Below are 14551 nucleotides of genomic sequence, written 5' to 3' on the forward strand. Positions count from 1 at the left end.
TTACGAGTTTAAAGAAACTTGACCTTCTAGTATAAGTAGCTCGGCCACTGCGGTGAATCGGCTGGCATAGAGCTGCACTAATGAACTCCTCCTCCTGTACAAGGGCGCCATTACTTTTGTGCTAATTGAATGCCATTGTTTATTGCAAAACGACTCTTATATTCAAATTCCACTTAAGACTGTGTGTAATTGGAAGAAACGTGATCTGTAAAATATTTGTCACTAATTATAAAATTTATCTGTAAATTTACATAAATTCATGAATTGTTTTTTGGACCAAATTTCAGGTGCCATTTTGAACGATTTACGCATAATTTCGATTTTTTTTTTGCAAACAATATGATCAGTAACCCGAATTTATGTCGCCAAAGTGTACGTAAATTCCCTAAAGTTTGCGTTAACATTTAACTTTAACTATCGTAATGTTTACTATGCTTTCTCTGAATCTTATATTTTTTTAATTACGTAAAAAGCGGATGTACAATCAAACAATTAACGTCAGTATTCTTTATGGAAAATAAACATAAACAATATGCAGTCAACAGTGACAATCATTTAATCATAAATTCGATGACATTTAACATGAATATTAATATTTTTAACAAGGACATGACAGAGCTGTTAGTACATGTTGCATTATTATCCAAAAAAAAAAAAGATTTTGAGAAAAAAACAACAACAACATGGGTATGTACAGTAGCTTAAAAAAACAAAACAAAAAAAACAACACAATTCTGGACAGTGAGTATAAAAATGTGTACCTTTCATTGAAAAAAAACAGTGAATACATCATTACTGCTCTATTTGTTTTGCTTTATTTTTGTTTTGTTTTTTTTCATTAAAAACTGACTTATAGAAACTCTAAACAGCTCAAGATTAAAAAAAAAAATAAAATAAAAAAAAAAATAAAAAAACTTTTGGTGATATTGCTCTCTTCTCATTCCAGCGTTTATTTTTTTTCACAAGCAGTAAAAAATAGCTCTGTTAGAAAATTATGAAAAAAAGAAAAAAAAAAATCACACTTTCCAAAAGCAAGCACGGTAACAAAAATAGTTCTATTTTTCTAATTTTATTTTTCTTTAAAAAAAAAAGAAGAAGAGAGAAATAAAGGGAAAGAATTGCTCAGCATGAGGAAATTCTCACTCTTTTTTTCCTACATGCATTTCATTTTTATTATACTTCCTCATCATCATCATCATCATCAATATCTTTTTCTGTCTCCGACTTTTTTTTTTCCCAATAAACCTGACCCATAATATAGACTCCTGTTAAAAAATAGACTCATATATGATGCTTAAATGCAGAAATGTCTTTATGTCTTCACATCTGGAAGAGAAATGTTCTCGTCATCATCTTGGTGTGTGTGTGTGTGTGTGTGTGTGTGTTTAAAGCTGGCTCTCGGCGTCGTTCTTCTCTGCTGTACCGTTCTCCAGAGTCAGAGCGGAGAGGCCAAGTCCGCTGGCGTTGCTCTCGTTCAGCCGTCGCACTCGGTACGTCTCGTAGTGGATGTAGTGAGTGACGTCCTTCAGGTCTTGAAGGTGGGACCTGCGGAGAATTCAAAATAAATAAATAAATAAACAAACATAAATGGATTTAAAACAAACAAACAAATACATAAATGTATGGATTTTAAATAAATAAATAAATTTCCTTCACTTGAGTCTGGATGATATCATTATCTACATTAACTGTATTCTTAGTGTTAAGTTTAGTAGTATACTGCTTATCTTGAATCATATCACCATGACGACACCGAGCAGGGGTTTGTAAGTGATCCTATCTAACTACCTTTGAGCTAATATATATATATATATATATATATATATATATTACGCTGTAATAGCAAGGACTTGCTTTATGGATGTTCCACAGCAATAATGTAGCTATTAGAGGATAAAAAAAACTGTGGTGTAAATGAAACACAATTATTTTCCTTTATTTGGAAGTTAGCCAACAATGATCATTTTTCCGTATTAAAAATGGCGGATCATAGTGCTTTTTAGTTACGTTTAACATTGTGGAATGTCCATGAAACAAGTTAGTTCCTGTTCTGTTTAGCTGTATAGCAGCTATAAACGTCTGATCTCTCACCAGCCTTTTGTTTTTTTCTCTCTTAAAGATATAAAAGGGATAAAAGGGGGAAAAATGAAGGATAAACTCCTTTATCCTGATTGTTACAAAACACTGACACTGAAACTGGAGACTCCTTCCATAAACTTCAATCAAAAATCTCTTTATTGAAAACTATAGATCTGTTTATGAAAAAGCTGGTACTATAGAACTGCATTTAATTACAGAATTTTAAAACAGTCAACACGACCGTTTAATAAAAAGAACCCTTGAAGATAAAAAGATCATGAAGACGGTAAAGTTCTTTTTTATTACTAGAACCAAGAAATGAAACTTACCTAATCAAAAGATCTCGCAAGTTGGCAAACTCACAATGCTCAACGTTTTCAACTGTGGAAAAATAAATAAATAAAACAATTCAATACCCAGGGTTGAATGGTGGAAATAAATACTGTTGCTAAAGCAGAACTCTGCCACTAGATGGCGACGTCGTATAAGACAAAAAATAACTAGTACACTAATAATAATAATAATATTTATTACTACTATTATTACTGTAGTTAAAGAAAAAAAAACCCTCACCTTCGATGATTCCCCATTTGGTTTTCCGTCCCAGGACCTTGTTCCCGTTCACCTGGTGCTCTTTATCTGTTCCCACAACCGCAAACGGGATGTTTTCCTAAAAAACACACACTGGCAATCAGTCTGACGCTAAACTGAGTCACGTTTTAACCGTAATGTTTACATTACCCTTTTAAATGTTACTCAGATGCAGAACTACGTTTATTTTTCCAGCACAGAATTAGCATGAGACTAAAAAAAATGAAAAAGAACTGTGTAGAGTATTGTTAAAGAGCGAAGTTTACAGTGTAATTCTTGTGACTGTTCTTAGCGTAGCAAAAAATAAAGTGTACATAGAGAAAAGGCGCTAAGCTAGCTCAAATATCTCAAAATGTAAGTATAGTCAAGATTTTAACATAGAGAAACGTGAAATTTTAATGAAAAAAGCTGACGAAACAAAACGTTTTTTCTTTATTTTTACATTTTAAATAATACATATTTTGGATTTCTGAAAATTCAAAATATTTTTATTTAGTTCAACAATGTAAACATTTTTTGGTCAATTTCTATTGACAATACTGAGTTAATTAAATCGATTTACACTTACAGTTTGGCCGAATAAGCTTTGAGATTTAATTTGTTAACTCAACAAATCAGATGTTGTTGAAATATTGCCTCTGTACATATCCTCAGCCGTAATAAACCTGAATTTTTTAGATTTCATCATAACCCATTTCAGGCGTATGTATATACAGGATATGTCACACAGCCTTGTCCTGATTGGTCAGAATTTTCTAGAACAGCAGCACTGACAGTAGCACAGGTTTAACATATAGGCTCTAGCACTCATCTGAACATGTTGTTCTGTTTGTTTAACATTTATGAAAGTAGTGTATGATTTTTTTTTTTCATTCTCGGTCACATGACCTTCAATTGTCCGCAATCGTGTTATTAAAAAGTTCCCCCTACCCTGATCTTGTCGTTGAGTATCCGATCCTCAGTGTCTTCGTCGTATTCCTTCTGCGGATACACTTGGATCCCGTGGGTCTGAAGATCCTGCCTTATCTGCAAAGAGACAATGGAGATCCTGGTCAGATTTACTGAGATGTTTAAACACACACACGTTTTCCTCAAACAGCTACCTGTGCATACAAGCAAGTCACACTATGACCCTTGTTTACTCATCTTTTACTACAAAATGACGACTAAATGGTGAAAGTGTACCTCCTAAACACATAAATGCACTCTTCTCCTACTACAGGGTACCATTACTTTTGAACCAAATGAACGACTAGTCTTATTTGACATGAAGCAATATATAAATGCGTGTTCAAATAAATAAGCGACTTCATCTTGGAAAATTGAAGAAAATGATTATTATAAATTAAAAAAGAATCACTGCTCACCCTTTGCTTGAACTCTAGCCTCTCGTCCATGGTTAGCGTGTCGGCTTTGGCGATCACAGGTACGATGCTCACGATCTTCCCCAGCCGCTTCATAAACTCCACATCGATTGGACGCAACCTGAGGGAACTTCTGATTAACGCTAGCTTAGCCAAATTAGCCAAAGAGAAGCTAGTTCATCCCAAGCCTGGTTATTCATCACTGATTAATGCTAGATTATCCAAACAGAAGCTAGTTCATTCCCAGCCTGGTTATTGATCGCTGATTAATGCTAGCGTAGCCAAGGATTAGCATCACATAACAGGCTAATTTATTCACTCTTGAACATGACCTTTAACCTTAAGCTGTAGCTTCGAATGAAATATGAAGCATCTCGTAAATGTTCTGAAGATATATCAGAATGCTCGGAAGACTAGCAGCTCAATGAGGCTCGGAGTATTTGTATACCGATTCAGGTATTTATGACTCCTTGACCCGTGAAGATTGTTCTGTTGTCTCAGCGCAAGCCTGCTCTCTACGCCGAAGCCGATTTACGGCTCTCGGGTTTCCCATAAGGTCAAAAGGTCAATCAGGGCACAAGGGCCTACTTCAAGTTTCCTTTATTCCGTCTGAAATCAGCGTTATTACAGAGCATGGAGTCGTAACCCCTGGACATGCAGCTTAACATTCCCGGCTGTAAATATAGCACAGGAAGTGACACGTACCGGTGTCCCGTGGCGGGCAGGAAGTAGACGCAGCAGTGGACACGGGTGTCTGGGATCCTTCGCTTCCTGTTGACGTGCAGCTCCTCCTTCAGATATTTCTCGTACTGCTCGTTGATGTACGTGATGATGGGCTCCCAGCTGAGGAGAAGCAACACAGATGTCATAAATGCTCTGTAGATGTATGATCACGTAATTTTTCGGTGTATTTAACGTCTGCTTGAATCACAGAAGAGATCAAGCTTCTCTCACCAGTTCTCGTTGTTGATCTGGTCTCCGAATCCGGGTGTGTCGATGACCGTGAGCCTCATCTTCACGCCTTTTTCTTCAATGGCTGAAAACCAGAGATGGACATTTTTTAAAAACATGTAACTCTAAACTGCTAGCTCACGTCATGTCATGTCAGACCCTTAAACCTCAGTGGCTTCCGTCGGGTTCTGGTCATTTGAAATTCGATTTGAATGAAGCTTCTAACAAATGAATCTACAAAATGGAATTAGCTAGCAAACATAACAACAGGTATATAGCTGCACTAATCATCTTGCCGTGTTTGATATAAGACATAGCTTTGTTTAAGAAAAAATATAAGATAAGATAATAAGACACCATCATTATTGGCAATCTGTTTCCTATTAATGCATGTCCAGTAATAATGTATAAATGACAACACACATTATTTCTGTAACTCGTCTTATTTCCGTAACTTACATTCATTCCATAACTTTATGTTAATTCTTTTATTTCCTTGTCAAAATGAAAGCAGCTTGTTTGTGTGGTGTGTCCATTATACAACACAGTGCTACTGTCAGCTTGTTTTATAAACAGTTAATCAAGCAAAATCAAGAATTCCTACCAATTAAAATCAAGAAGCTTGACTAATAAAAATCGAGAATTCTGACCAATCAAAACAGAGAATTCCGACCAAACAAAATCATTAATTCTGACCAATTAAAATCAAGAATTCTGACCACTGAGAATTGTTAATTCTGACCACTGAGAATCGTTAATTCTGACCATTCAGAATCGTTAATTCTGGCCAATCAGAATCGAGAATTCTGACCAATCAAAGCAAGAATTCTGACTAATCAGAATCAAGAATTCTGACCAGTCAGAATCAAGAATTCAACAACGCTGTAGAATAAAACTTTTCGAGAACTTCATCCAGATCATTTCAACTGAATCGTTCCATTCTTTATAACTCCAAATTTTTTTCCGCGTATAAACTGATAACGACAGCATTTTTACAAATCCGATTAAAATATTCCGAACCTAAACCCCACGCTGACAAATCTGCAGTAGAAATGTACTGCATTATAACAAACACCTTTTTAAAGAATGTGCCAGAAACCATGACGCCATTTCCATATCTCTCCTCTTTCTCACTTATCACCAAGTGCCATAAAACGAGCTGCGCTTTTACGGCATGCCGGCCTGATATACGTAAATATTTACATTATCTGTCAGGATGTCCCAGCCTGAGTTTCTGAAGGCTGACGAAGAAAAAAACATAACAACCTTTTTTTCCCTCACTACAATGTTTACGATTTGCTGGACTGAGAATTCAGTGAAGAGTGTCTCCTGAAGTGAGGGGAGATCTCTGGAGGACGTATATCCTGAACCTCACACGCTCTGAAACGTGCCGTGAAGCATGAGCACACGTATACAACCTACACACACTCACACACCTACATTTTTTTTAACAGCAAGTCTAGAAGTCGGTCAGAGCAAGGTATATATATATATATATATATATATATATATATACACACACACACATTTTTTTTTTCCATTTACACAGTACTTATATTTGTGGGCATGGCCTGTCAGACTGATAAGACATTATAAAAGGCTTATTATTAAAGAAATAAAATGTTTACACTATAAACTGTTACTGTTGTTTATCTCAAAAACATTCCTTATTTTTTATATATATATATTTTACTTACAGCCTTGCTATACTTTACTGCCACTCTGATAGCAAACCTAAATATTCTGACAAATTACATGCAGTGAAAATGTATTTAAATTCCATGATATAATATTTACACTTTATCAAATTTACTAGTGGAATAAACAATGAACTGAAACTGGTTTCAAGTTCCTGTCAGAAAATCTCCACAAATGAACTTGAAGCTGTTAAAAATCCTTTAGGAATCCTGTCAAGTTAGCTCATTTGAACCAGCTAGCAGACTAGCATCAGCAGTGAAGATTATGAAATCATATTAAGAAAAGCTAGCTAGCATTTAGTGAGAATCAGTCTGTTTATCACCTGGAAATCCTCTGAAATATTCTGTCAGGTTAGCACATATTAACCAGCTAGCTAGGAAGCATTCGCATTGAGGCTTATAAACCTTCATTTCTTGTCACAATTGTTTAGCAAATTTCATGAACAGGACTTAAACATCCTTCTCAGGTTTTCTTATGTTAGCTACCTAGCTATCTTTGATAATGAAGTTAATAACGCTGTATAATAATAATAATAAAAAAAAGATAATATTACAACTAGTAACATCTTCTGTAAACATAATAAAGCTTGTGAATATAATTTTAAAATCCTGCCTCATTAGCTAATTTTTCGTAGGGAATTCTTAGATATCTTAGTGTGGGTTAGCAAGCAAACATGACATTACAAATATGACAAAGAAAAATCCCCTCAAAAATCCTGTCAGGTTAGCTTGTGTTAACTAGGCAGCTATAATTTTTTGTAAATGTTATGAATTTTTATGTAAAAAAAAAAAAATCCAGTCAGAAATCCTGTCAGGTCAGTGTTTTATTTGTGTAAGCTTCACTCGGCGAGGTAAATACCACAGCCTAGAGCTAACATTCCCGTGAACACCACAAGTATTGTATTTCTCCTTTATAAAAATGGCTCTTTCCTTTTTATTTTTTAGTTCAGCCTTATTTTCCTGTTAAGAGCAGGCACATTGTACCAGGGAATAAAATGTTTTACTTTTTTATTTTATTTCTATTTCTTTTTTATGCGCTGCTCTGTAGTCGTTTGAAGCTAGTGGATACAGTTTGAAATGCTACCAGGCTAAAATGCACCCCAGCTCGCTCAGTTCTGTCTTGTCTTGCTATGTTGTATTATTTCCAAACCCACACAGACTTGTTGTAACGACTTGCTATTGTGTTATTCAGTCACTTGTCAGCAAAGTGAGTGTCATATAAAGATAGATCACACCACAGGACCGCTAATTATTGTAAGAACACACACAATACTTCCATTTACAAAGGCAGGCTAAGGAGGCTATGCTATCTGCCTTTCACGCCACTTTTAAATTGAGCATGATGGCGCCTCAAGAAGTGAAATTTATGAAGGTATGTGGTTTTTTTTTCGTTCACAGGACAGTTCGGTTTACTCTTTTGGGATAACCAGGGCTGTGGTAAACTTTTAATTCGACCTTTAGAAATGATTTGAAAAAACAAACTGCGGTGTTTTTATATATCAGATAATAAACGAGTTTTGCCAAAAGATGGCTGCAGAGTGCACAAGCTTTAATAAAAGCTTCTGTAATTAGCATCAAATAGCAAAAGAGCTAGCATGAGCACTGCCAAACAAGTTATCATTGCATTCAGATTAACTGAGCTGTGAGGAAATCCAAAATTATGTACCACTGATACATTTTTTTTTTAGCTTGGTGCCTTCAGGCTAAAATCCTAGCTAGCCAGCTAGCATCGGTAACCAAAGTTTATAGTGTATTTAATTTCTCAAAACAGCGAACTAGCTGGTGAGAGTTACAGATTCTGACAATTTAATGTATCTGTGTTGATTCATCTGAAGTAAACACCACTAGAAGCTGATTTATTTGGTGTTGATGGTGTGAGCGGCCGTGTTAGCATGATGTTAGCTCGAGGCTTTCTGAGGTCAGGTGTTTGAGGGGTGTTTTAGTTTTCTTCGTGATTTTTTTTCCATAGTCGAGGTGGTGTTTGGTGTCAGTGAGTCAATGATTTTATTCAACTACTGTGCGAGAAGGTAAGAGAAGACACGGCCTCGTGCTCCACCAGACACCAGTTGTTATCTTAGATAAATGATGTCCTCTGTTAGAGCGAGAGTCATCCTCTGACCCGTGGGATGAAAAATGAGATCCAGCGCTCTGTCTTTCTCTCTCAGCCTCGCTGACAGGCTTTTCTTAATGACAGCCAGAGGCTCATTTATTTCTCTCTCTCTTTCTCTCTATCTATTTCTGTCTGTCTCTTTCTCTGTTAGTATGTCTGCCTGTCTCTCTGTCTGTCTGTTTCTGTCTCATTCTCTCTCATGATCTCTCTCTCTGTCTGTCTCTCCCTCTCTCTCTCATTCTCTCTCTCTCTGTCTGTTATTTCTCTCTATCTATCTCTGTCTCTTTCTCTGTCAATCTGTCTGCCTGTCTCTCTCTCTATCTGTCTGTTTCTCTGTCTCATTCTCACTCTCTGTCTGCCACTCTCTCTGTCTCATTATTTCTCTCTTTCTGTCTCTTTCTCTGCCTGTCTCTCTCTCTCTTTCTCTCTGTCCCAAGTGTTTGGCTCGGCTCCAAGTCAAACACCACAAAACCCTACATTTGTTATCAGTCAAATTCAATGCAACAGAATTCCTCCTGATTCGGTTTGATTTCTTAGAAATTGTTGTTTTTTAATTATATTGACATATATCCCTGAGACCTGAGAGTAACAAGATGAAATAAAAAGGGCTGGCCTTTGGTGTTGTGAAATAAATCAATTTCATCTCTGACACATGACCTTCCTGTGAACAGATACACACCATGCTGGCAAGAAGGTCAAACTGAGGTCACTTATATATAAAAAAAAATATCACAAAGATTACACAAAGCCACTTTTTCATCTTTGGGATATAGAGAGAGAGACAGACAGACAGAAAGAGAGAGAGGGAGACAGAGAGATAGAGAGAGAGGGAGACTCACTGTGGCTGATTGATTGCAGGTGGACGGTCTTGGAGATCTTCTCCTCGTAATTGGGAGTGCAGGACTTACGACTGACCTTGGATTTAAACAGCGTGTTGACCAGCGTGGATTTTCCCAGGCCGCTTTGACCTGTCGAGAGAGGACACAAAGCAGCTTTCCAATCACTTTCCTTCTTTAATACCCTGTTCAGAGAAACCATGAAATGTTTAACTTAATGAATATTTTTATAACGAAGAAATAAAACACTCAGTGGTCAGGGTGTTAATGTGAGGAAGTTTGGGCAGGAAAAAGATATCATAACCATTCATCATATGTCAAAACACCACCACCACCATCACCACCACCTCCTTTAATTCCGTGTTTGTTTTCTTTCCCAAGCCAATCAAATCCTGATAGATTAAAACCCAACATCAAGACTGAAGAATTAAATAGTTTCACCCAGAAATATGACAATCGAGTATTTATTTTACGTTCTTTCACTGTCTTCACATTTTCTAAGAATCTGCAAAATTGTAAAAATTTTCTGATTTAAGCGACATTTAACAAATACGACGGATTTGCAGGAAGTTCGGAATGAAATGTATTTTAAGTAACTTCCACATTAGACACTGATCAGCATGGAGCTGGTGAGCTATTTTGTTAGCTAGCTACTAATATGGACATTTTAATCCTAAAGGCTTTATGTATGTGTGATGAAAAAAAAATTGTTGACTTTTACACAAACAACATCCATGGAGGGATCATTTAGCGATCCCTGATCACCAAAGTACAGTGGAACCTTGCCATACTAATTTCTGCTTTGAGAATTGAAATTTTGCAAGGAATTTGCATCGGCATACGAATGAACTGAACCGACGTATGTCCGGGGAGCCGTTCAAAACTTGTTAGCATCAGTGGAAAGCCAACCGAAGTGGGTTTACGATTTTTTTTTCAATCAGCGAAAGCTGTTTGGAAAGACTCCCCACAATACCAACGTTGCGTTCTGCATCCGTTCAAAAGCTAGCTGATATTTCGGGCATTTTTTTGTTGACAGACTGGTGGTATGGGTGGTCTGTTCTATTTTTAGCCCAAGCTTGGTGGCACGACTTCCTGTGAGGAGGGTCAGTTCTTTGTAAGAAGCCACACAGTTTACATACGCTTCGTATTGGTAATATTGAGTGGCTGGAACGGATTATCTGCATTTACATTATTTCTTATGGGAAAATTCGTTTCAGTACAGATGTTCACCTTAAGAACAAATTCAGTTCCTATGCCGAGGTTCCACTGTAGCTGTAACTTAGTGCAACATCAACGCTGGAACTATAAAGACAGATTTTCTTATCACTTCCATGCTGATATGTCAGAGTGTCGTCACAGCCTCTACCTTTAAGCAGATAAAAGTAGTGTGTGGTTCATTTACAGGATGCCCTTTGACCTAAAAGGAAGCGTAGGCGTTTCTGGAGACGCCTGGTTAATAACTTCATAACCCTTTTTTTTTTTTTATCACAGATAAACTGAAGGTCGTCGCACTGTAATGAAGACACGGCCACGCAGAGCGGCGAGGCAATCAGAGTCTCGCGTAAATCCCCCGTCCTGCGAGCTATCGGTGATGTAACAGGCCAGTTCCGAGCGAGAGGTTTATCTGGCGGACAGCCAAAACCCGCCGGTCGGCACAAAGCCACGGGGAGCTCCTCGGCTTAATGACTCACTCACGCCGGCGCTCACGGACGCAGGGAAGCTATTACTGCCGAGAGATTCTTATCAAGACCCTCTGGTGCACTTCAAAAGCAGCTCACCGGATCTGAAAAAGCTCCTCATGAGAAGAGAACCGTGAAAATTTGTTTTCTTTTTTCCCCCGAGAATATCGCTGAATTCTGCGTCTTTAAAGTTTAGGTTTAGGTTTAATAATCGGTATGCAATCCAAAGAAGATGACCTGGGTCACTGCTAAGGAGTGACAGAATATTCTAGAAATCATTCCCTCTAGGATTTCGAATTTTTTGCAATTGTTGCAGCCAAAAATACTTGATTTTTTTTGCGTGTTTTTTTAACCTAAAACTAAAACAATTTGTAAAATTGCATGAAACATACGCATTGAGTTTCTGTGAGAGCTGAATTACTGCTTCACACACGTGAATGTTAGAGGACTGCGTGTTGTGATGTCACAAGTCACGTCTCAGAAAAAAAAAATCTGGATCATTTTTCATTCTAGAAGAAATTAAAAATTCCAAGATTATCTGAACGTTTTCCTACACATTATGGTATATATGTAAATAATAATTTTTCTAGCATGCTGTGTTGGATAGCATTTCATTAGCTAGCTAACTTCAACTGAAAATTATAGAGAGGCTTTTTATTTAAGCCTCTTGACCAATCAGGTCACAAGCTGATGGTCAGGCAATAAAAACACACATACAGGACAAAGTGTTGGTGAAAAGTGAGTCTTATCAGCGAGCAATTTTGACACATGAAATGGTAGAATATTTCCAACAAAAAAATACCTAAAAAGTTTCTGATCTAATTTAAATTAAGTTGCAGGAAATGCGAGAGCTGCACTAGTTCAAAATCGAAATGTGCCAAAAAATAAGAACATTCCAATGCCTCATGCCTCAAGATGATGAATTGCCTGACCGTCACAATGCCGTGAATCTGTCTGAAGGTTCCGGAAAGTCTAGAAGGTTCTAGACGAGACAGAGACGCTGCACCGACTGAGTCACGACGAGACGAATCCCGTCTCGATATTTCAGGTACGACATTCACCACGAAAGGTCACGAAAGGTCAGTTGTAAATTCTCAGCATGCGAGTGCATGCTCGAGGCTAATTGACACGTGAAAACACTTTAATCATCATCATCATCGTCGTCGTCTCGTGCTGTGAAGAACAGATTACAAAAGTGCTTCCTCAATCACTCGACAATGCGTGAGATCGCAAACCAACAGGAAGTAACATCATTCTGGAGTAGAGTAATTTTTATCCATTTCTTTTTACATTTAAAGCTTCTTCATGCCACAGAAGGTTTTTCTTTTCTTTCCCTATTGAAGTAGAAAAGTAGGACACTGACACTGGAGACTCCTTCTGTAGATTCCAAATCATCGTCTCCTGATCACCTTTTTTTTTTCTTTAAATCCGTATACGTGGCTTTAGGAATCAGCTGCGCCGCTTGCGCCGTCCCTCTAACTGTGTTGTTTATTCATATGACACACGACAGGTTTCCTGCCTTTCCACGATAATATGTTCCACATGGAACGCAGCATGGCCTGTGGGATTGTGGGAAAACCGGAGGAGAGTTAGCAGCTTGAGACCTGAGGTTACGTTAAAGGTCCTGCCCTCCACTTTGGAGTGTAATCTACTGAGACCCTCCGCCTCGGTGGTACTGCACTACCGTGTGTGTGTGTGTGTGTCTGTGTGTGTGTGTGTGTGAACGGAGGCAGGAAAATGAGAAAGTACAAGAAAAACATGAGATTTCCTCTTTTCTCTATCCACTCAGCCACATGCTGAGCTCATCCTGTGTGTGTGTGTGTATGTGTGTGTGTGTGTATTTCTCCTTACAGTGTATCTCTTCAAAACAATTTAACACCCGACACTCCACGGCACGCCGCCTTTTCCCCCCTAAACACCCCACCGTCTGTTGCTCTACAGGGGCTTCAGGAACCTCAAACATGTCCCAGAAAAAAAAAGTCGACGTGGGATTGATAGCATTCAGGGGAAAAAGGCATTACAATCGCTGGAAATCGTCCGAGAGAAAGGTAAGATGAGGTGTTTTGAAGTTAGCATGGACGCTAAATTTAATGATTTCCGTTCATTACAAACAAATTCTTTTTCCCCTTCCATATGACCCTTTATTACTTGTTTGTAACGTTTTAGCAACAGTCCTCAGATTTCCAGGTGAGTACAGGCCATCAGAATGATGCTAGCATGACTAAGCAGCTTTAATACACCAACTTCAGTCACTCGTTCATTTATATACCGTCACAAGAACATAACAAGAGTGTCATATGAAGAAGGACTACTAACAGCTAACATAGACATACATTAAAAGGCTATTTTTGACACAGAATCGAAAATATCTAACATGGACAGCAATCAGTGTGACATTTTAGGGGGAAAAAAAACAGTAGCATTGAAACAAGCTAACAAAAAGGAAATACCTTAAAAGGCGCTAACTCATTTAATTTGCACTACGCTAGCTGTTCTGTGCAAAGAAAACTCAAAAGAAGCACAAAAATTGGCTAACAATCTGCAAGAGCTAGGATAAACATACAAAAATACATTTCATTTGTATTTTCCTCAAAGAAATGCTACACACAATAAGAAACGCTGACATTCCTAACAATAACAAGACCTGAGGTAATATTTTTTAAAAGGCTAAATGTAAGCATTCTTTTTTTTTGTCGCCTTAGGCTAACGGTAGTGCGCTGAGACACCTCTTAAGCACCAAAAACACAAACAAAAAACCTTACTATTGCTAACATGGCAAATTTAAAGAAAGAACAAAAAGAAGTGTTTGGTGCTAATGTTTACGCATCATATACTGATTTAGCTCATTTTTGTCTTGCTACCAGACTCAAGAAACGATGAAATATTAAAAGAAAAAGCTAGCAACGACTGCTCATTTGTTTTCCTTCATGCTAGCTGCATTGTTTCTTTTTTAAATGTATCACAAACAGAATACAATTACATGGCTAACAACCAACCCAAGCCTGAGGTAGCTAATTAATTAACCCCAGAATAAGTTCATTTGTATTCTAGCCACTAAAACGAAGCTGGGAAGAAACACTAGCCTTAGTAATAAAGAATAGGTTTAATTAGCAAGCAGGGTAAGTTTCTTTGTGCTAACAGACAAAAAAAAAAAGAATAAAATAAATCACACTCTAAACGGCAGCGAAGGTGTTGTAGAGGTTAACAAACTGCCCATTCATTTCATTTACCTCATGCTAACTGC

The 14551-nt window shown here is 37.5% G+C and overlaps 1 protein-coding gene across 5 annotated transcripts in view; it reads right to left on the reverse strand.

Annotated features, from left to right (window-relative positions):
* Nucleotides 1–540: 540 nt before the first annotated feature.
* Nucleotides 541–14551, reverse strand: part of septin12 (septin 12) — a 57941-nt gene continuing 43930 nt past the window's right edge. For all 5 annotated transcript variants that reach the window (XM_058411998.1, XM_058412014.1, XM_058412035.1 and 2 more), the window contains 8 exons: nt 9632–9760; nt 4989–5070; nt 4740–4877; nt 4038–4155; nt 3601–3696; nt 2653–2749; nt 2409–2460; nt 541–1545 (listed from right to left, as the gene is read on the reverse strand). In XM_058411998.1, coding sequence (XP_058267981.1) covers nt 1386–1545; nt 2409–2460; nt 2653–2749; nt 3601–3696; nt 4038–4155; nt 4740–4877; nt 4989–5070; nt 9632–9760 — 872 coding nt within the window. In that variant the 3' untranslated portion in view covers nt 541–1385. The remainder of the gene's footprint in view (nt 1546–2408; nt 2461–2652; nt 2750–3600; nt 3697–4037; nt 4156–4739; nt 4878–4988; nt 5071–9631; nt 9761–14551) is intronic.

The sequence above is a fragment of the Hemibagrus wyckioides genome, linkage group LG02, assembly GCF_019097595.1.
Source record: "Hemibagrus wyckioides isolate EC202008001 linkage group LG02, SWU_Hwy_1.0, whole genome shotgun sequence".
NCBI lineage: Eukaryota > Metazoa > Chordata > Actinopteri > Siluriformes > Bagridae > Hemibagrus > Hemibagrus wyckioides.